General features: G+C 51.3%; 6 protein-coding genes across 6 annotated transcripts; 3 read left to right on the forward strand and 3 right to left on the reverse strand.

Annotated features, from left to right (window-relative positions):
* Positions 1 to 228: 228 nt before the first annotated feature.
* Positions 229 to 2118, reverse strand: CGCA056_v013079 (uncharacterized protein; the record flags this gene model as incomplete). The annotated part of the gene is made up of 2 exons (XM_037328323.1): positions 229 to 1434; positions 1540 to 2118. 2 exons carry the CDS (start codon positions 2116 to 2118, stop codon positions 229 to 231), a joined length of 1785 nt encoding a protein of 594 aa, XP_037173169.1.
* Positions 2119 to 3640: 1522 nt separating this feature from the next.
* CGCA056_v013080 (uncharacterized protein) lies at positions 3641 to 4090 on the reverse strand (the record flags this gene model as incomplete). The annotated part of the gene is made up of 3 exons (XM_037328324.1): positions 3641 to 3665; positions 3724 to 3909; positions 3999 to 4090. The coding sequence occupies 3 exons, from the start codon at positions 4088 to 4090 to the stop codon at positions 3641 to 3643; spliced, it is 303 nt and encodes a 100-aa protein (XP_037173031.1).
* A 3339-nt stretch (positions 4091 to 7429) lies between these two features.
* CGCA056_v013081 (uncharacterized protein) lies at positions 7430 to 9045 on the forward strand (the record flags this gene model as incomplete). Its single annotated transcript, XM_037328325.1, has 7 exons — positions 7430 to 7597; positions 7657 to 7693; positions 7760 to 7836; positions 7898 to 8066; positions 8118 to 8322; positions 8397 to 8815; positions 8867 to 9045. The coding sequence occupies 7 exons, from the start codon at positions 7430 to 7432 to the stop codon at positions 9043 to 9045; spliced, it is 1254 nt and encodes a 417-aa protein (XP_037172773.1).
* A 5651-nt stretch (positions 9046 to 14696) lies between these two features.
* Positions 14697 to 15852, forward strand: TVP38 (Golgi apparatus membrane protein TVP38; the record flags this gene model as incomplete). The annotated part of the gene is made up of 5 exons (XM_037328326.1): positions 14697 to 14811; positions 14873 to 14946; positions 15008 to 15194; positions 15248 to 15360; positions 15418 to 15852. 5 exons carry the CDS (start codon positions 14697 to 14699, stop codon positions 15850 to 15852), a joined length of 924 nt encoding a protein of 307 aa, XP_037172772.1.
* A 1563-nt stretch (positions 15853 to 17415) lies between these two features.
* CGCA056_v013083 (uncharacterized protein) lies at positions 17416 to 17784 on the reverse strand (the record flags this gene model as incomplete). Its single annotated transcript, XM_037328327.1, has 1 exon — positions 17416 to 17784. The coding sequence occupies one exon, from the start codon at positions 17782 to 17784 to the stop codon at positions 17416 to 17418; it is 369 nt and encodes a 122-aa protein (XP_037172771.1).
* A 1977-nt stretch (positions 17785 to 19761) lies between these two features.
* Positions 19762 to 21110, forward strand: aaed1-1 (Thioredoxin-like protein AAED1; the record flags this gene model as incomplete). The annotated part of the gene is made up of 2 exons (XM_037328328.1): positions 19762 to 20349; positions 20406 to 21110. The coding sequence occupies 2 exons, from the start codon at positions 19762 to 19764 to the stop codon at positions 21108 to 21110; spliced, it is 1293 nt and encodes a 430-aa protein (XP_037172777.1).
* Between the last annotated feature and the right edge of the window lie 1485 nt (positions 21111 to 22595).

Below are 22595 nucleotides of genomic sequence, written 5' to 3' on the forward strand. Positions count from 1 at the left end.
AAGTATGAGCTCGTCATATGCTATAGTAACAAATGGTTTCTTGAACTGTTAATCTGCTATGAGTGCAACATTTCCACCGTGTCATTGACTAAGAACTTGCGAGCGCTTAGTATGCTTAAGCAGATTTTGTAATTGTACTATCCGGAAACGCCATGCATCCTCGCAGCCGACAACGTACTGATATAGCTGTACTTACAACCCACAGATGTGGGGCTTGGACCGAAGAAACTAGAAATGCTTCATCTCCACGGCGACCTCTCCCGGGTCTCCCTGCCTCGAGTCGTATATACTCAACGAATTTGTGCTCCCAAACAACCCGCCATCAGCCTCAGGGCCGCCGATATACCTGTCTCCAAAAGCTACAAAGCCATCATCTCGTCGACAGTATGCCTCAATGACACTTGCAATAGGCTTGTGCGGGAAAGGCACCATGATACCCTGTCCATGATCCTTTCCATCCAAATACATCAACTCCAGCTCCTCGTTGCCGCTCCATTCGTACCTCTTCCAATCCTCAATGTCATCTAGGGTCCACCTCACGTCGCCTGAGTAGACATAGCTGGCCACTGACTTCGGTGTCGTCACGCAGTCTTCCCCTCCTAATATGACTGTGCTGCGCATTCCGGGCTGAATGCCGTTGCCAAAAATCGCGATCTCATTTGAGGATCCGGAGGCGTAGTATCCGGTCTCCGCGCTGCGAAGACTGGGTGTAAGCATTTCTCTCCACATCAGGGACTCTCTCCAGCAAAGTCTCCGAGCGAGCGTGTAGGCTGTTCCGGCATCCGTGGCGCTCGCCCACCAGATCTCCCATTCGTTACCATGTCCTGTTCTTCCACGGATAGATGGAGTTGGCTCCCTTCGCGTGAAGTTGTAGGCGACATCTGGCAGATGCAGCAACATCGAGACGGGATCTATCAAGATACAGGCGGCGACCCGTGGCGCAAAGTCGGCTCTCTGGAGAAGTTGCGGCATCAGAAGAGTTCCGTAGCTGTTGCCAATCAAGACAAAGTCATCCCAAACGCCTCGCTCGCCCTTTCCTGGAGCGGGTTGTGCGGCACGTTGCTGCGCGACGCACTTGGCGATCATTTCCGCCAGCTCAGGGGTGGGCTGCAGCGGGTATGTCGTGACGCGGGTGGCTATAGGCAGCATCTCAACGGCGAGTATTCCAACGTCCTTGGGAATGGTGCGAAGCCAAAACATGTATGGTATTAGACCAATTCCCAAACCATGTATGAAAACAATGGGACGTTGTGTCTTAGACTTGTGCGGGCGATACCAGTAAGACATGCCGTCGGCAGCGGAACGCTTGAAGGGGATCAGATTGATGAAGCGGAGGGGGAAGACTTTGAAGAATGTTGTGAATGGTTGTTTGTAGTGCCGGTATCCCTGTGTTAGGAGATAGAAAGCCATTAAGTTGTCGAGGAAACCGATGACCTGAGACCATTGGCATTAGCATCAAATTGGCAGGACAGTGTCTGGGTCTCCCCCTTTGTAGACCGTGACAATCACTGCAAACGGGGATTTAAGCCGCTCACATACCACATAGTAGAACAAACTGCGATGTCTGATGATCACCGGATCGAATGTAAGCCTCAATGCCTCCGCGTTACCTCTCCCAGGCTTCAACTTTATCCCAAATTTCTCTTCGGCATCATCGATGTATCGCTCACACTCTTCATCAATCTCTTGGGTCGGCCTCTCGGTAGTGCCATCCCTCTCGAAAAGACCCCACAAGAGCCAGTCTTTGAGGTTTTCGCGACGTATGTCTTCGATGTGAGCGTTCAGCATCCATTTCCGCACAAAGTCTTCTCCGTCTGGCACCAAACTCAGGGCTTTGTAGAAGAGCTGTGCCCGTTGCGATCGGCTCATCGGTGGTGGTCTGTAAGGCTTGAAGCTTTGGAGGTACCATTTGTAAGGCAGAAAGAAAAATAGGTAAAAGAGTATCTCGATCGCTCCTATCACCTCAATGACGATGGAGAATGGATGGACTATGGCTGGTACGCCGCCTAGTGCGAAGATCGCGTAGAAGTATGTCAGACATAGAAGCCCCAAGTCCTTCATCAAGACGATGAGGATGCGTATGGCGATGTATTGTGGCCATGTTTTCTGGACGATCATTTTGGAACGGAAGAGATTTTCGAAAGCGGTTCAGAGCGCCTCGTACGCGGGTTGTATTTTCTATCGACTTTCGATCGTATCGTTGGTTTACGTAGCGCCGTAGTGTCAGGCTGAACGAGCCGTACGCTGTAATGTTTCTCGCATTTGAGGGTTGCCGCTAAAGTCTGACCGGATCTTTTAAAGGGGAACCGTCGACTCAAAAGGCCGTCGAAAACGCGTCACATCCAACCCTCTTTGCAAGTTGCTTACTTGTCGCAAATCCGGCCGAAATGCCAGTGACGTGTAACGGAGGCAAAGAATCAGACGCGGCCAGGGAGGAAACTTGAAAGAAAACGACGCTTCCGTATCCGTGTCGAATAAACGGCGGATGAGGGGTCCTTAACTTGCCATCGGGGTGGAGTCTGATCGGCTGTCAGTCTTTGGCATTTTGCATGATGATGCCGGCCACGGTAGTTTCAAAGCCACTGCCGCACAACGGATGAGCTGATGACAGCTTTCGGGACCTCGCCGCGTCGACGACTAGCGTCGTGTCTGCTGTCAGCCTGCCGTTGTCACCGAAGATTACATGAGCCTTCCTAGAGGGTCTTTGTCCCGGCCGATAGAAACGTAAAACAATTTATAGTTCAAGAGACAAAACAGGCAATCGAAGAGTTGGCCCTAACAACGAACAAGTTCGGCCCAAACCGAGCATGTCGGACCTTGCCGGCATGGATGGCTGTCGGCTGCGATTGTATGGCCAAGTCTGGAGGCTGTCTTGGAAACAAAAGGCTCTGGATTGGATGGGAACGTCCCAACTTTGTCCGTGTCGGTGTCATCGTTCATGTAACATCCAAGTCCGGCCGTGGGTTATCCCTGCGTCTGCGAGGTCTGGGCAACAAGGTGGCTCGGTGAGCGCATGGATCGCAGCCTGTGGGATGAAAGGCCGTGTTCGTTCAGCGAGTTCGCATTATGGGACAAATTTCCCCGCGTCAAAGGGGAGAGAATCCACACGTTGATTCCCTTAGCCCATTGATGACACCGCGGCTGAATCTCAACATGTGGTCTTCGAAGATCCAGCCCTCGCGTCCAGTAGGCCAGTGGGTCCAGAGGCTCAACTCGTCGCATCTTCTTTCAGACTGAATGAAACCAGATCTCAATAAAGAGATCGCAAAACCTGTGCCTCGGTTCTTTTTGGTTCAAGACGACTGCAGACTGCAGTACAACGATCCTGATACAACGCAGCCAGATGTATTGCATGCAAAACATATTCCTCTAATCGGTGATCGGGTGCCGGACTTACGATAAGCCTAAGGGTTCTTCTGCCTTCGCATCCTCTATTGGATCACGACATCTTGATCCGTGGGTTTTAACCTCTTGGTCTTTAATTAGGCTTTGACAGGTCACATCAACATCTTGCATGCAAAGCGGAAGTCTCAATCGCATCCAATTTCAGAAAGTCTTAGTAAAGTAATTAATGTCTATTAGTTTTGCTATTCTATCCGCCTGGCTGTTTTTCGCACTGGGTATGTATGGGGCTTTCCAATTAAGCAATAGGGCAGTTGATGTTGCTGCAGAATAGGTCAGAGCCCGCTCAAGTAATTAGGGAACATTCATTATAGCACTTACGTAGCGTCGTGGCCAGTGATGCCGAAAGGAGCCTTTCCATCGACGGTGCACTTGGCGAAGACACCGGGGACGAGCTGGCTAGAGGTGGTACCGCAGTCAAGGTGCCAGGTCTTGGTCTTGCCGGGAATGTCCTCATCGTGACCGACGCTGATGTACTGGTCGACAATGCCGTCACCAGAGAAGTAGCTGGAAGATTGTTAGTCGCCCAATACAAACAAAGTGCTAACAGCATGGCCATCACAGGAAGTGAGCATGCTGACACTGAACCAACTCACCAGCCGTAGATGACCTGGCGGCTCTCGAGGGCGGGGGCAGCCTGGGCGCCAGCCACAAGAAGGGCGGCAGCGATGGTGGTGAAGGCACGCATTGTGAAGAGTTGTAGTTAAAAAAGGTTATAAAAGAGTGACAGTTGTATAAAGAACTCGAGTTGTTGTAACGACGGTTGTGTTGGCAAGTACATTTAGTCAACAGAGCGATGAACACCAGGCTTCTTATACATAGAATCGACGCTTATGTTGCTCGTATTTCGAGGATGTCTTAGCATTTGAGTTTCCCCCTTACGAGTCCACAGTGGATGCAATGCGACTTTAGCGGAGCTTGCTGTTGTCATGCCGAGATCGACACTGGGCAACTTCGACCATTCAGCTGGAATTGATTCCCGGGGAATCCGAGTGCAAAAATAGCTTGGTAACGGTTCATCCTGTCCCGAAGGCGATTAGTGTTTGATTATGTCCTCACTGCCACCTGCAGTGGGGAAGTTTAGAGAAGTATAATTGAATTGCTAATCTTGATCCGGACGTGACATCCTTGACAAGTCAAGCGCAAGCGGCGGCGACGCTTGCAATTGATACATTTGGGCGCAATGAAGGAATTATAGGATCAACAAAACCATTTCGCCAACAGCTGCATCGATTTATTCATATCTAACAGCTAGCCTCCGACACATCAATTGAAACCAATTCACTCGTGTTCGTGTCATGTTTGGAGTGATCCTAAGGTTTCGAACCCCTAGGGACGGGAAGTCGGGGGTTTGAACATGACTCAGTGAGAAAGCTTCCGGCTTCTCCCAAATTGAGTTTTGCTCAAGCACATGCGGGTGACTCCGAGATCTTCATGAGCAACAATATGCGAAAATTGCAGTTCGTTGTCAACACCTCCGTTGCGCGACGGAAGGTCTTTATTCACCGCCGGCCTCTTGTATGGATGGGTTTACAAGTCTGGGATTGCGTGGTATTCGGCTTGAAAGATCACGAGAAAACAGGCCATCGATACTCATTCAACATTCCAAGCCTCAAGTTAACTTTTCGTGGTTGAATACGCAAACTCTGAGCCGGAGAGGCCGGCAACTTCCACGCCGACAACGCCGATACGGAAACACGGACGGACAATTTGAGAGTTGAGCGATATCTATGATGCAGAAAGTGCGAGCCATTGACATAGAACGTATGCAGAAAATGAAGAGACAGAGCGAGTTAACTCTCTTATTGTCATTCACTGAAACTCACAACTCTCTGGATTGCATGTCTCTTACTCGGGAGATCGAAGACTATTCCGTAACTCGGGCTCCTAAGGTGGCCGAATTGAGAAAGTGGGGCCGCAATCCGGTCCCGAAAGCGACACGCAAGGTCGGCAGCGAAGATCATTCTCATTTGCGGCATAGATAAGCTCGGACGAAACCTATCGGCGTAGATATTCAGCATGGAATTCTTGTTGCATTCCAAGCATCGGCAATGCAACAGGACTGACGACTGAGCTAAGATATATCACGTTGGCGGCGATCGATCCAAGAACTCAAGTGAATCGTGACCTGAACTACTGTTGAAAAACCCTGCTTCCTTCAACTTCCTCCGAAATTTCAAGCAACTATTCCTCGAACTTCTCCATCTCGGTCATGATCGCAGAATGGCCCCCAGGATTACGCAACAACCTCTTTAAGTTCGGAATTGTGGATGCGATCTTCTGCTGAAGAGCTGGCGAAAGGCAAAGATCTTTCTCGCACAAGATGTAGTAGGTCGAAATGTTCAAATCTTCCATGCAAAATGTGACAGGTCCAGCGAGAGCCGCCAATGACTGTGGCTCTCAGATAGCCATGTACTTATTAGCCATTTCTTCTGACACATCAGGCTTGTAGAGAACGTCTTTGGCAGCCGGTTTGCCCACCACAATTCCATTGATAACGCTCGTGATATCCAGCTCAGACGTTATAACATCAAAAGCTCCACCACCTCTTGCCGCGGGTACGACTGCCGTGATGAAGACGACAGCAGCGGTACCGCCTCTCTTCCCTTTTGCCTTTCGGTCTGCCGTAGAAAACCCTTGCACCGCCGCCACCATGAGTGTTCCACCATGTGAATGCGCGACACAGAGAAATTCTCGCCCCTCTTCCAAGTGCGCGGATAGCTCTCACTGGATTTTGCGGGCGTCATCGTCCATGGTGATGGTCGGGTCGGTGCCGAGACTTGGATGACGGACAGCAATTACCGGGAAGAAACCGGCGGCTTCTAGACGGGCCTTGGCCGGATCGAAACACGTCGGTGTGTGGATTCCGCCGTGGGCAAGCAAGATACCCAGCTTTCTCGGAGCTGCGGTGGTAGACATAGCAATGATAGACGTGCCGTCGGGCTCACTGCCGTCTTTGTCGCGGGATCGCCGATGAAAGGTATCAGGTTGTTGGGCGAGTCAATGAGATGGCAGAAAAGCTTTAGTGGCTGTGTGATGCTCAGTCCTTTTGAACAAGTAGGGAAGAGATGGTCTTGTTAGGCACTGGTTTGGGTGGCGCTTAAGCTGATGAACATGCTGTCAGAACCATTTGCTATGGATATGTTTGTCTTTATTCCGAATATGGAGCGTCCCGTGTCTATCATGCAGGGGATTGTTGGTTCCAAAGATGACTGCGGACCAGGGTTGCCTCTGAGCCCTATTTCGGGCTGCGTCTCTGTCATTAAGATCAGCAGGAGATTGAAAACCCATTGAAAGATGGTGAAATCTGACCTGTGCCGTTATTTTCCTATTTTACATGCCATTAAAGTGCAAGCAATTCAACCTTGCGTGTTTCGCTGCCCCTCTTCTGCCACATAAGTCAGACTCGGACGATTTGAATACTTAATGTATGGCCCAACCGCTGAGGTTTTCTCTAATAGACAACCAGTTAGCAACTTTGCCCAGATTGCGCGAGGTTGATCGAGTCTTCAGCCCTACACTTGTGGTGACTGGTTTCGCCATTGACATTGAAGATCAGGCCTGCCTTGGCTTCATTGTGTCTTCTTGTCCCAGTTGGGCTGAAGAGTGCTGTTTACAAATCTGCTTGAAATGTCGCGCTGTGACAAGGGCTTTGATTGGGTTTCTGTGCAGTCTTTTTGCGAGACAGCCAATGCGCCTCGCCCTACTGATCATGTGCTCCTGGTGCCCGTTCCAACAAGAAGCTGCACCATCTCGCCCTGTCATCGCGTACCGACGTCCAATGGGAGCCTGACAAACAAAATGGTTTCTTGTTGGGCCACCCCAACCCTGTAAGCATGTGGCAGTCAAGACAGGGGATGACAAACCGACCCTAATCCAGACTTCAGAACCGATCGGCCCCCTTTCCTTAAACGGAGCCGAAAGGCGAATCCTGAAATGCGATGAGCGTCTAAACGACATGGTCTTCCTCGAGTCACCATCTTGCTGATGTGATGTCTCCATTGTCAATTCGACGACCCATCTCATGATGGGCATCGATTCAAGATCTTCAAGCGAAAGCATTGCGTGGGCTCTGATAGTTCCACAAACAATACTCAGTGTTATTGCCACCATCTCGGTAGGCGCCAAACTGCATTTTGGCCGCGCCAGCGAAGCCCGTTTTAGCCCTGCAGATGGCGTTTGCCTTGCAGCGTTGGTGAGTACGGTACGCTTTCAAATTCTTGTACTTTGACTGACAAAGATTGGCGTTGGAAGTTCTCTAATCATGCGTTCCTCATCACCGAAGGGGCTTGTAAGTGTTCAACTTCATCCAACAAAAACAAAATGGGATCAAATTCAAACTAACGATTCAAATTAGCCGTTCACTTTGGTCTTGGAAAAGACGTAGCCACAGTTGGGGCTGACTATTCTGGCGGCATGCCCCCTGTGCTCAAAGTAGGTCATTCGGCGTCTCTGGTTCAAACTCTCGTGTATCACTGGATCTAACAGTATTCAGGGCATCACCGCCATGGGCGTCTTATACGGCATAGCATGCCCTCTCTCCAAACTTGCGGTCTTTGCTGCGTACTTTCGACTCTGCTCAAGTTGCAAAGCACTTCGGATTTGCGTGTGGATGCTATCATCCATGGTATTAGCATGGGGAATTGCCATGATTCTTGGCACATGTCAGTATAATCGCCATCTGCCGTGATTGCAACCAACTAACATTGAAACAGTATTCAAATGCACGCCTGTCCAGGGGTTCTGGGACAAGACTGTCCCAAGCATTTGCTACATACGCACCGAAGTTGGCATCGCTATCCCAAACATCTTCATTAACGCGCTGGCCACTGTGCTACTTCTTGTGGGAGCTGTATGCCAGTTGGAGTTTGGGAGAGAAAGAAATTTGGCCATGGCGACAGTCTTGCTGTTTGGTACTGGGTAAGTGAGCTAGAGTTGCTTTTGCCTTGACTAGTGGACATGAACTCAGAAGCCTGACAATTTGTTTACTCTAGCATTGTGGCCGCTTCCATCGTTCGCCCAATCCTTTTCCATGTCTACCGCCTGGGATCTGGTGCCAGCAATGGCGGCAATGCCACCAACATCAGCCGAGTCATCGTCTACCCATACATCGGGTCATCCATTGAGACATGCCTAGCCATCATCGCCACGAGTCTCCCTACCTCCGCGCAACTCTTGAAACGACATATTTGCAGCAATTCTGAAGATTTTTCGCGTCCCAAGAGCATCGATTGTACCAGCCAAAGATCCGGACACTCTAGGAAGGCACACAGCGTCAAGCCTTCTACCTATTCAAACAGCACTCGCATCACCATAGGCAACACATCGAAGACCCGGAATGCAGGCGGTGTTCTAGCAGCCTGTGTGAAGCACAAGCGGCCCAGGGAGCTTGGCAGCGATGCCGATATCGAGGGTTCGTTTGAGAGACTGGAAGACGGACCGCGGAGCTCACAGGCATCCACAGACGTGCTGTACTCTGACAGCCGAGACCTGAGCAGCATAGAGGGCATACAGGTACAGCGAGAGTTTCACATACAAGTGGACCGTGAGTCGAGGGTAACGGCTGGGGACACAATGAATTGGGTGGTCGGTGATATCGCTCTGAAGGAATTGCCAAGTCCGCCAAGGAAAACGAATAACTGAAGCAGAAAGTTGTAAAACCACCAATCAATGAAACTGTTTACCCATACCTAGGGTTTCTTGAATCAGTTTAAATTTATGATGGAACGGAATGTTCAAAAGGTCTGGTGAATATACCCTGCTCCTCTTCTACCTCGTTTATTCCTAGGCCAACCGTAAGGTCCGATCAATCACGATTACAAACAGGAAATGTATATATCAATTCGCATTCTTTTAAAGTTTAAAACATTGACAAGCAAGTCACACTATCTAACCTGTTCAGGTGCGTTATGATACTGGCGCTCAGAGTCCTACAGCAGCTCTCCGGGTGCGTTTACGACGTCCCATCTCACTGGACTCTTGCTCGGCATTCGAATATTCGGGCGAGTGCTTCTATGACACCTGAGGGCTGGCTGTTCGAGATTCCATGATCTTTGTTGGTATAGAGATTCCGTATGTTCCCTCCATATTCTTGTAAAACCCAGCAGCGCCAATAATGTCCATTCTATTCCGCAGGCGAGACCAGCCATGGCCATGGTCAAATCTTCGGACATTGAATTGCCAGTGTGGCAGTGTAGTCTTCATGTACTCTTTCAATGCGGGATTCCATATCGCTTGGTTTGGATTTAACACAAAGGCCATGAAGTTTCCGTCTAGATTCCATTCCCGGCTCCCTGGAACGGCGGACTTGGATACTGCGTAAACCACGCCTAGCGTCTCCAATTCACTTGGAATCTTCCGGAAACGGCCAGTGGCCTCCCACTCCATTGGAGAAGCGTCTGTATTGCCACATGTCGTGATGGGACTGGATACCCGGAAGATTGGCGACGAAGGCTCAATGTGCCCTGTCTTATGCTTCGCGTACATCATAGATATGAGGTTGTGCGCTGTACCCTCTGAGTCCACCATTATTGTCGCATGATTCCAAATAGTCTCTCCGTTGCGTGTCTTCTTGCCTGTCTTCTCGACATCGACGGAAGCCAAGTCTGGAGACTTGTTTGATGAGCCGAGCACGTTGGTCGACACCGAATATCTTTTGATGCAAGCAAGGAGGACGTCGATGGGTCTTCTGTCCCGAAATGCTATCAATCTTGAAAACGGGTCGCCAGTCAAAACAGGGAATTCGTCAATCGACTCCTTCAGCGTTTGACTGAAGAACCTGCGCCCAGCGTCTTGTAAGACTTCCGCTGCATCCACTGAAACAGCGATGTATCCCAGCTCGAGCGTCGTTTGCCACTCAGGACTCACATATGCTGACACATGGGCAACCACGAAGAACATCGTGTCCGGGGCTTGCGTATCCAGGCCCTCTCGATCCTTGCCTGTCCAACCGAGTTCAAGCGCATCAAGGCTATCTCTTCTGACAAGCCAGGCTCTGTTCAGGAGACCCAGCAAGGATCTTCTCATTTGGTTGATTTCTTTGTTTGACGTCGTCGAGTCCATGAAAAATTGAAGGTTGTCCGTTGTAATGTACAGAGAAATGAACCGAAGCCAAACGTGGCGGGCGTCTTTAAGAAAGTGGTGTCCAGTAAGTTTGGCCTGAAATGCGCTCCCTCTCCTTTCAGACGCCTCTAGTGAAAGAACATTGACGTCGTTGGCTTGGTTCATGTTCCACTGATCGATACGGCCGATCGTGGAGAATATGTCAGTGTCATAAGTCAGATTCCTCGAATCCGACACTGCCAGCGATCTGAGACACTGGATAATTGATTCGCGGTATATGTCTCTCGCCCAGTCGCAGATGTAGTCAACAATGAGCAAGAGTTGAAGTGCATCGTCGACTGAATCCAACGATCCTTGCCAGAGCCTTGTAATCAGCTGTAGGGTAAGGTCAGCGGAGAGTGAACTAGAGTAGGTACCACAAATCCGTTTCGAATTCCCTTAACTCACAAATCTCTGTGCTGTACTATTGGTGTCAATGTAAGCAATCCAAACCCTCCAGCATTCCCCTTTGTTGGACAAGAACCGCACCAGGGGTCCACCCTCCCAGTTGTCCTCTCGATCTGCGGCTTGCCAGAGTCCATCCTGAATGAGCAAGAGACGTCGGATTGCGAACGAAGTTTGGACTTCTATGTCTGACCACGAGCTGCCACTCTTTTCGGACTTGGCCTCGGAGACTAGAAACGGGAAAAGAAGTGGCTCGCCATCGGAATGGAAGGGAGTACTGTTTAAATCGCTTCCGATGAAGCAGTCGTCAGTATCAGACCGACGATCTGCCAAGTCAAGGATACGTTCAATTCGTCTGGTTCTCCGAAGACCGTAAACTCTATCTGGACGTTCCTCGCGTTTCGGAAACAGACGCCGGAGGCCTTCCTCGGGGTGCACGATCGCTTCGTCTGCACGGTCGTCGAAAATCGGGTTGATGCCCTGCTCGACCCTATATTCCCTTTAGTAAAGAGTTATCGGAGTGAGATATCACACGCTTACGGGTCTTCTCTGTGGCTTTGTGAGCGGCAGACACAAGGTGTTCGCCTTTCTTGACGTTTCTTCAAGTTCTGCGCTCGCGAGTTTGGATTATTCCCTTGGGAAAAGTTTGAGCCGACTTCCTGTTCAGAGCGCCACAACCTTCCGCGGCATCTCCGGCTTTGAATCATCAAATGTTAGTGAAAATCCAAACCACCTCTGTGTATAAATCTCTTAGAAAGGCGAGAGCTAACCATCCAACCTCGACGCTGAATCTCGCCAAGACATCAGGTTCCAAAGTCAAGCGCCAACTCATTTCACTTTTCCGTGCATCGCGGCATCTTTGCGCGCTCTCGACAACCTTTTGGACGCGGTTTCGTACTTCTCGTCTCCAGGGACGCTCACGTGAATCTGTGTCGATGCTCTCATGATACTTCTTAAATTCGGTCTTACCCAGCTGACGAATGTCAGACACGGTGGACGAGTGATTTTGTGGATACAGCTCTTTCTCGAGGGTTTCGATTGGTTGAACAAAACTTATGTTGTACGTTGCCATTAGTCGCCTTTGTATGGCTTTGGGATTGTCCTGTTTAGGCATGCTCGTGTAGGTATTTTTCTGCCCAAATAAACAAATGTGCAAAGTGAACTTGGACCTCCTCTAGGACTAGTCATGGCCACCCTCCCACCGTAAGAAACCAGTGTGCTTTTGAGCCAGCAGAACAAATCGCAATTTGACTAACTGGAGGTCTCTTCATCTGTCTTGTTGGTTACCTTATCCTATTGTGAGAAGTGGTCGATTGGCCGGCGCTTACACGCGACCTCGAACAGAGACCGGCCCATGAACCGACCAACATCGTCGGCTAATTAACCTACCTCATTGGCTCACGCCTCAAATATAGCCCCTTGAACTGTTCCACTTCTTTGTGCGGTCAAGGCAGTGTCAATTTACACGAGAACGTGGCTTTGCACGGGCGCCCATCATCGCCACGAGACTTGCCTAGGCAATATGGACATACATCTGTTGTTGGCCTACGAAGAACACAACACGACTTTATTGAGACAGTACATTCAGACATAAATCAGAAGCAAACCGTGCTGCTTTTCCTGCACCACAATGTACCTCAGGGGAAGGCCATATGCAATGATCAGCAAGTCTGCCGTGCCAAGCATGTTGTTCGTCCATAAAAGAATAGTCGGGATGCAATGCAGCGCTAATCATACCGGCCCGTTGCGCCTCGAAATATCAAGATCGGGTGGCTCGGATGTCTTGGCATCTTGTCGACTGCACATGACGTGATGCATGCCATCGGACTTGCATCTGACCGGCGTCACAATGCTTTGATGGAAGGGGCGTGAAGTAACGTAATATTGATTTTTCCGAATGACATAACATCATCAAATCAATAAGACAACCACCACGTAGATGGAGCGAAACCGAGTAATCATAAGCTCAGAGTTGCGAGCAATACGAGTGTCAACCCAGAGGGTTGGGTCCTGGCCACAGCGATTAACAGTTCACAAGAAACACTAGTGCCACCCTTTAAAGTCTAGAATTTCTGTACAAGTCGGCTCGGAAGATAGCGTCCGTAACTTGCATCTGCAGGGTCGGAACATGACGTCCATAGGCAGAAGAAACAAAGAAGCTATGGCGATAAGGATCCTTGACGTAGCTTTAGCCGCACAGCTTGCTGACGTTCAGAAAGCATATCGCATAGCTTCGCAGGTAGATACTTGAGTAAAGGCATGTCGAGAGTTCATGGGGGTGGGGGGCAACGTGTCCCGCGCGCCGCGCGGGCAGATAGGCCGTCAGGTCAAGAAAAGAAAAGCATCATTGCCTCCTCTCCCTTACGCTTGCTATGCTAGAACCTGCTGGGTCAAACGTTAAGCAAGCAGGGAACGGCCGCAGCCACAGCCGCGATGAGGCTCTGGCACGCCCCAGAAAGTTTATGTATTGGTCCCTTTGGTCGCGTTCGTGCGCTGGTCCTCACTCAAGCCCCACAGCCCGCTAGTGTACCCTCGATGTCTTCATCTCACTGTCACATTGCAGAAGCAACCGTGTTAGCCCGTAGCTGAAAGCGCTTACTGTGATCCAACTTGACGTGCCGCGCTTCCCGCCGGCGCGTCCGAGTCTCCTGAACCAGGCTCACAGAGCTGTCTGCAACCTCAACTAATGGCATTGGAACACGATGAAGAAAGTTTCCGCTGCCCGCAACTCTACCCATCGGCCTTGTCCATCAACCATCAATAAGCGGGTATCTCGGTGCCGTCGTGGTGTCCGACGACTCAAACCCATTGGGCCGCACGTCGCAAGCTCAAAGCTCGGCATCAACATTGGACAAACAAAATGGTGCCCGTCAGCCGGTCGGAAGTCGTATCTGCGACCCTCAACTGCCAGGAGAAATTCTTTCAAGCTTATCGGGATAGGGCAGGTTAAGACAAGCAACCTGGTTCGTTGTAGGGAGGCCATTCCTGCCGGGGAATTCATGATCTCCGAAGAGTGCTTGTTTTGGTGGATCAGATCGGCCAGGTTTGAAACGCCAGGAACGGGCTTGCCACGTGGGGGTTGGTCGGTCTTTTTTCTCTCTCCCTTTTCTTCGTACTCCCCGCGGCTTTGGTAGGTATTGAACTCGTCATGTTTGTGATACAGCGCCGTGCGCGAAACGGGGCGCTTCATACAAAACGTGACGTTCTCAGAATTCGATGCTACTACATATCGTCAGAACAACTGGAACCCGCCCGCGCCTCACTCTTGAGTCGCCCCCTGTCTATCCCTCCGACGTTCTCCCCTGATGTCCGTCAGGGTACGGCCTGTTGGTTGACATGCCCGGCCCTCGGCCTCAAAAGCAAATAAGAAGAGAGGGATGCGGGGGATTCTCCCGTTGGCCGCTGGACACATCGCCCCAACGGCTGACGGTTTTTCGTTCCAGGGAGCAACCCCGGAACGATTTTGGTTTTGTCGCTGCCCAGTGCCTACGACGTCTGCGAATAATATGCACTGACTATTGCCTCTTTTGGCCGATCTTGTGGTGGCTGTGCGTTCCGCTTTCCGGTTTCGCATTGATTTCAGATCCCGCCGTCTCCCTACCTTTCCATATGCGCCCGTGGGCATCCTTGTCCCTCATTTGTATGAATATGCATGTTGGTCCGTCGCACCTCTTTGGCCTTTTGCACGTCTAGTGAGCTTGTACATGTTGCGTCAAAGAGAGTGCGTGCAGTTCATCGCCTCTCTCCCCATTCCATCAACACACAACAAGTCGGCCTGAGATCGTATCATGCCCGACGTCGAGATGGCTAGAAGAAACGGCGAGAGGAAAGATGAGGTTCCGGAGTTCACTGAGTACCGACCGTTGAACTGGAAGAAGATCTTTTTGACACCGAAATACATCCGTATGTGGGATCTTGGTGGTGGGGTTTTGGGGTGACATTTTCGCTGATATGTTGAACGCAGCATTTCATCTTCTCGGTATCGGCATTCTCGTTGCCACGATTTTCATCAGTTTACATCATGACGAGGTCGTGGAGGTACGTGGCGCAGTCGAGAAAAAGTGATGCCGGAATTTCTTTGCTAATCACTCCATCGCAGAAACTGAGACCATTTTCCGAAAAGGTTCGAGAGATTCCCGGCGGATTCCTCATCCCGATTGCGATTTTGATTCTCATCTCGTTCCCCCCGCTGTTCGGACATGAGATCGTCGCTCTTTTGTGCGGTGTTGTGTACGGGTTATGGATTGGTTTCGCGATTGTGGCTGCAGGAACCTTTATTGGCGAAAGTGAGTTGACTCCTCTGCATTCGGCATCTGGCGGTCACTAATCAATCCGACAGTTGGAACTTGGTTCGCTTTCAAGTACACTCTGCGACGCAAGGCCCAGAAGCTGGAGAGGACGAATCTGAACTACGGCGCCCTCGCGCGGTTGACCCGAGACGGTGGTTTCTGGGTACGTCTTTCCCCCACTCCGGGAGTATCACACGCTCAACTCTAACACAATCCTCAGATCGTTTTCATCATCCGGTTCTCCGTGATCCCGTCCCACTTCTCGACGGCAGTCTTTTCGACCTGCGACGTCAAGTTCTGGCACTTCGCCGTCTCGACCTTCCTGACGCTGCCGAAGCAGATCATCCTCGTCTACCTCGGCGTCCTCCTCGTCGAGAAGAAGCAGAACGGCAACAACACCATCAAGAACGTCGTCTTCGGCGCGACATTCGTCCTGACTATCGCTCTCGCCGTCTACATATGGGTCAAGATGCGCCGGGTCAAGAAGATGCTCTTGGCGGAGCAGGAGCAGAGGAAGATGCAGCAGCAGATCGAGATGTTGCCGCAAAAGGTTGAGGTCGACGCTGTTGAGACGGAGGTGATTCCCCTGCAGCCTGGCATGCCAGGAGTGGCTGCGACAAGGAGCGACAGGCCGGGCTACCCACAATGGATTTGAGAGGGCCAGAGACAACGGGTCGCGGACGAGCGGAGTTGGTTGGATGAAAAGCCCACGGCTGGCATGACGGATTTGGAACATACGATTTTTTTGGGATTTTTGTCAGGCGTTGGCGCGGGCATGCGCACACTGGTTAACACGATAAACATGCGCTTGATGGGATCGGGTGCCCCCCGAATATGATTTTCTTTCCCCCGAGCAAGATTTGCCTCCTGACTATTGATCATCGCGAGAATGGATGAGCCGTTCAATTCTCACTTTGAACAATAGCGACTGCAGACCAGAGGTTGAGGCTCTTGCTGTTTCGCCAAAGGTGGGTAAAGCGGTGCCAAGAAATGACCTGTTGCGACAGAGGGGTGGCTTAGTCTGGAGTCTCAGAGCGGTTTCCAACCGCCTGACTAGCAGAGTCCTCACTACAAAACCGAATTCGGCATGTTTCTTCACATCACACGCACAGATCGGGCACCGCGAAGGTAACGGAGATTTTTCATCATTTAATCGTGAAGACTATTATATTGTCCAAAGTATCCAGAGCCCACTCCGCAAATTGCCATCTCGGCGTTTCCGGTGGGGCGGGCCACTGCAGAAGTTCAGTCCGGTGAGCCCGCCCACCCCATCTTTCCCCACGTCCAACTCGCCGATGTTAAAACCAAAATAAACGTTGATCACCGGTCGAGTGCGGGAGACCCTCGCCAAGGACTTCTGCGAGGTGAATGCCGGAAGAGATTTCTGCCAGCGAGGCGGGGGACTTGATAACCTAAGGCCTGCGGGTGAGGGGTAGGTTGTTGAGTGTTCCGACCAGCAGGGTGTCCTTGCGCGACCGTTGTGTGCTGATAGTTTTGTGGCTGGAAACCTTGAAGGGTTCCGAAGTGACCTCTTGGTGAAGGATTTTCTGTGTTTGACAGGTCGACTGTAACCTGTCTGGAGTTGTGCCAAGTGGGACAAGTCTTGACAACTTCCAAATAATTACTGTGTAAGTCTCTATCCTCTGCGAAAGATGAGGTCTTTCTCATCTTTCTGAACCCTAGACCGCTGTCGTAAGTCATAATTCGTAATTCGTGCTTTGTAATTTGTGGTTCATAATTCGTGATTCGTGCTTCGTAATTCGTAAAGTATTCTTTTCGTTGCTCCATCGATTCAGCAATCGACGGCGACAAAAGATTAAATCAGGAGCGATGATGGTGCTCATCAGAATGTATTAGAGCATCGTTGTCTTTTGCGATCTCATCGCCTTCGGGAGCAGCTCCATCCTGAATGTTTGATGTAATGCGCTGCACGCTCCTTGCTGGTAGATACTTGCTGAAGCTTGTGGTCGTTATTGACACCATAGTTGTGGTTCAAGCTATATTGTAGTTGTATGGAGTTTGAGTCGTGTCGAGTCGTAGTTGTAGTTGAAGCCATGGTTGTAGTTGTAGTTGTCGTTGTAGTTGAAGTCTTGATGGTTATTGAGGCCGTGTTGTTATCGACGCATTTGGCAAACATGTTGAGTAAGTTATGAAGAGAAGCCTTGTCTCTATGGAACATGATACGTCGAATCGACTTGCTCCGCTTTGAGTATCTGCATCAAAGTCGGTACAACCATGACTGAGCAAGATTGGAGAGTGTTTCCTCCTGCGCTGAGCGCTTCATTTGGATCTTGTACTGGTGCTTCTGTAGTGCCCGTTCTCGAGCTTGCTCAATTTTATCCATCTTGGAGGCGACGTTGCGGGTGAGAATGCAAATGTCAAAAACACCCGGGTTCTTGTATTTTGACTCGGCGCGGGCTCTCTTGGCGTCGTACCGCTTGTTGATCTTCGACTCCTGGCTGATGGCCTGGCGGTCGATCTTCTTCATATTAGAGTCGAATGCATTGTAGAGAGACTCTCGCACTGATTGGCCGGCGGGTGCGCCGTTCTGTGGAGTTTGAATGTGCATCTTTGAAAACAAAAGCATGTGCAAGTGCGAGCGGTTGATGTTTTTGTTGTTGAGCGAGTGACGAAGGCAATTGTCAAGATGGCTTTGAGGATGAAGATGAGGATGAAGAAATTAACTGGGTTGCCACGATTGATTGCCTGCAGGCGATTTATTTATTACTATGACTTCGACTTCGGAGAAACGTGATGTTGGCGAACCATACATGTCTATGGATTTGAGTTGAGAAACTTGAGGTCTGTTTATGACCCTACAGAGAACTTTGGTTCTCTACAATACAGTCAGAGTGGGCCTACATCAACCAATGTGCAGTACCAATACATCTATGATGCGATCAAATTCTATGAAAACTACGTTTGTTACCCAGACAAGACCATCACGGTTTTCAGACTCTTTGAATCAGCAATATGAGCAGCGACATATATGAGTTGGAGTAATTGAGTTTGTTTGCTCTTCGCGACGCCAAGGTGTGGTTTGTGCACCATTACAGGAAACAACCAAACGCAGAAGAAGCTTGGCCAGCAAAGCAGCCAATCCAGAACATTGCAGAATCAAGCTTACAAGTTACAGCGCATTCGTGGCCCACTTTCAGGCTCTCAAGCCCGCCGGCCCCATTCACAATCTGTCCGCAGCTCCAGAGAGGGGCGCTCATCGGAGGTTCCAGAGCCCCGGACCCAGGCTGGGTGAACAGTGCTCGTCGTGGTTTGGGGGCTGGCTGTGGTAAAAATAGTGACAACGCACCCGCGGTGAGTCGCGGGACTCCGCAGTACGTATTCGTACCTTACCTGACCAGGGGGACGTCAGTGGCTTTGCCCGAGACAATTTCAACGCTGGTCTTAGTGCGAGACACGAACGGGCCCGATGTTCGATGGCTTACGGATAGAACGGGGGACAACTTTGAGTCCTCTAGATGCAAGTTCATTTCTTGGGAGAGATATCGTGATTTGCATGTCTTCTTGGGATGATGCAGTAAACGTGGTGTGTGTTGCATGCAATGAGGCTCAATTACAGTTGAAGACTGTACCCTGGCGTTTGCCTGACAAGGTGCGACACAAAATATGCCCGGGCCTCCACCATGACCTCATACGCGAATGAAACAGTGCTGTTCCCTGAGGAGGAGCTAAGGCCAGCGGCCTCCAGCGCCGAAATCGCGTAACACACAAAGAGATGGAAGTCGGAATGCAATTGCCATCCATGCATGTGTATCCGTACCTTACCTGAAGAGCCAGTCTGTCCAGGTCTACCGCAGAGGTTCCATTGCGTCTAGGCCACTTGGCAAGACAGAGGAAAGCCCCAATTTCCGGGCCTGACTGATTAATTGCCCCCCAACGGTGAACCGCCAGTTCATCTCCAACTCAGACCATCGAGGGTGGCGCTGGCAAACAACACACATCTTGCCCCCCATCCCCTCGCGTCCCCCTTGATCGTCGAGGCACTTACGACACCGATGCCTCGGACTCCTGGCTTGATCTCCCCATCTCCCCATCCCAACCCCTGCACTCACCAACCAACTGCAAGCCGCGCGCGACAGGCGTGTCACTACCGGCTTTGACCTACCATTAATTTATCGCTATCGAGGGGCCTGGCGCAGGGAACTTGTGCAGCACTGCAAGAACCTGGCCATCTTTCTCGGCAGAGGGAGCCCGGCCAGCTGAGAACCTGATTCAACCCGAACCCTTTTTTTTTCTTTCCTTCCAGGCCTTGGATTCTGGCCGCAGCGGCGACCCCTTCCGTTTTTCTCTTCCCATCGTCTTGACAATCCATTACGAAAGCAATCCTGGCAGTGACAGCTGCTGCGCCTCCTTCAGACCACCTTTCGTCTCGTCTCCCGACCAGCTTCCAAACTTTTTTTCTACCACCCATCGAATCTCTGAAGCCGACTGGCCATCATAAATAAAAGTCTACGCTTACCTACTCTTCGCCCTGAGAGACACCGAGAAATTCGCTACCCCGAAACCACAAAATCCCATCCCGCTTAATCCACCCGACTACGACGTCATGGCTGCTGTGCCGCAAGATCCTCCAACCGCGGCCGCGGCCGCCAATCCTGTCCCTACGAACAGCGACGCCAAGCCTACAACCGACCCTGCGGAGACGACAGCACCGGCATCCGAACCAGCACCCACGACCACGGAATCAGGTCCGGACGCAACACCTGAGAACGCGAATGGGGCATCTCCACCAAACGGCCATGCTGCGACGGACGATCAGAAGCCATCGGACGCGCCTGCTCCGGCGCCGACGACCGCTGCCTTCAAGGTGAACAGGAAGCCGGTTGGGCAACAAGCAGACCTGCCGCCTAACACCGCCACGACAACGAGTACCAGATCACCAAGGACGTCCACGAGTGCTTGTGCCTGCGACACGCGCGGCACCTCCATCGAGGTCGACAACTCGAAACCCGTCGACTTCGAGGGCGAAATCCCCACCAACAACCACCTGCCTTCCCCCGAGACCTTGAAGAAGATTGAGAACTATGTAGTCCTGGACAGACATGGCAAAAGCCACCCTTTCAAGAGCCTCTACACTGGACGCAATGTCGCAAGGCGTGTCCTCGTCATCTTCGTCCGCCATTTCTTCTGCGGGGTAAGTCAACCGTCAACCGTCCCCATGTCTCGGTTTCGTGCTAACTTCTCGCCTAGAACTGCCAGGAATTTCTGCGCACCCTGTCCGAGTCTATAACCCCCGATGCCCTCCTCGGCCTGCCCATGAGCACCTTTATCGCTGTCGTCGGTTGCGGCAACCCAGGTCTGATAGACATGTACCTCCAAGAGACGGGCTGCCCATTCCCCGTCTACACAGACCCTACGCGGCGCCTGTTCGACAACCTGGGCATGACACGCACTCTAGCCCTGGGCGAGCGACCAGCCTACATGCGCAAGTCGATGTTCAAATCGGCCGCGGAGAGCGTCTTCCAGGGGCTGAAGCAAGTAAAGGCCGGCCTGGCCACCAAATCTGGCGACCACAGGCAGGTCGGCGGAGAGTTCCTGTTCGAGCCCGTGGAGCTCATGAGCCCCGTCGGGACGCCATTCGTCGAACGACAACTCGAGCAAGCAATGCAAAACTCGCAAAAAGAGGACATCAGCCAAGACGGCATCGACGGAGAGGGCGGCGACGACGGCGTTTACGTTGAGGAAGAGAAGAAGGTTACCTGGTGCCACCGCATGCGATCCACCCGAGACCACGCAGAAATACCCGAGTTGATGGAGGTACTGGGCCTGACGGGGTCAGGGAAGCCCATCCAGGATAATAAAAGGTGGTCGAAGGCGCTCGAGACACGGAAAGGCACCGGCCTGAGCATGGCAAGTCAGATGAGCAAGCTGAGCGGCGAGCAACAACGAGCATAGGAGCGGCGAGGCTTTTTCCTTGTTATCAATGGGTCGGTGCGGCCTGTTGTTCGGGTCGGCTCAGACACCTAGGAGTGAGACATTGGCGGATCCTGGTCAGCACGACGCCATCCTCGGCTCGTCCAGCGAGTGGCATAGATACGCGCAGCTGCCTTTTCTGTGTTTATTTTTCGATTGCTAAGTTTAGCATAGCCATCTGTTCAAAATGATACCTGAAGCATTCAATAATGTTTTGTGCTCAAGGCTACTCGGAATCTGTCAACATGGGCAATCGGTCCGGTCAGGCAGCATTACGACGAGGCTCAACTATCTACACCGTTTGTGTGACGACCTTGCGATGGATCTCCGGGTGCAGAAATATTCGCCCATGTCTCGCTGTCGGAAACCCGGGATCATTTCTATGGAGGCTGATGAAGCCCATTACCCGGTTTGGGTAACGAAGGACAACAGCAAACCTTGTGTGCAAGTTCATCTCATCCATGAGACGACCCTTTCGCCTAACTTCCAGCCGTTCGAGAGCCTTGTCAGCAGCGGAGGATACGATCTATCGTCCTATGAAAGAGACGCCAAGCGGCCTAGGAAGGCATCGTCGGTCTTGACCCTGCGCAAATATTCTCCAAGACCACATATGGATCCGTACTTTGGAAGCACCAGGCTGCAAGCGACATCACTTGGCAAAAGTTGCCAAAAACGAGAGCTTCGTATCTACTCAACAACGAAGCCTCGGCTGACACATTTTGTTCAGCTACACTCAGCCCAACATCATTCCCAGCTCTGGAATCCTCATTTCTCTGAAATCTTTTCTTTCACGCATCATGAGCAAGGATGTCTCGCGAACCAACAGGACAAAGCCCTCCAAAAACCAGGTTTGGCCCGATGACCATAGCCAACCCGGATCCTCCGCCAATAGGCGATCGCTCTCTTCGTTGCTAGATTGGAGAAAACAGAGAAGGCAGGGAAAACTTGCTGGCACTCCCGCTAGTGCTGCGCCCCGCACGTGTTGTGTGTGCGCGCTCGTTCGTCCAATCCGAGGGGCCATGGCCTCTTTTCTTCATTGATGTTGCTCTGATCTTGGATTAAGGTAGGCTTGGCACTGATGGGAGAACATCCAAATCTGACATATACCCTTTTAAACCTTCATATGTCTCCGAAAGAGGGGCAAAAAGGGTTGTCACGTTCCATTCCTGTGGGATCCGCGATATAAGGTCGCCAATCATCAGCCAGGCTTAAATTTAGAAAAGTCTGGGGAAGGAAGGAAGGCAGCGAAGCTGCGGGAACAACGCCTCTCATCGGGCGTACGGCGCTAGCGTCTAGCAAGCGCGTCAGCGCGGCAATCGAGATACCCGGGTTCGCGGTGCTTCCGACTGCGGTAATATTTTGGACAACAGAGAGCTTTCTGGCTGGTCTGTAGGAAAGCAGCTAGCTAGTTGGCATACCCGGGGGCGGAGAAGCTCTTGGCAAGCTGGGACGAGCTGCTGGCTTTCC

Source organism: Colletotrichum aenigma (assembly GCF_013390185.1).
Source record: "Colletotrichum aenigma strain Cg56 chromosome Unknown KSG_Cg56_contig09, whole genome shotgun sequence".
Lineage (NCBI taxonomy): Eukaryota > Fungi > Ascomycota > Sordariomycetes > Glomerellales > Glomerellaceae > Colletotrichum > Colletotrichum aenigma.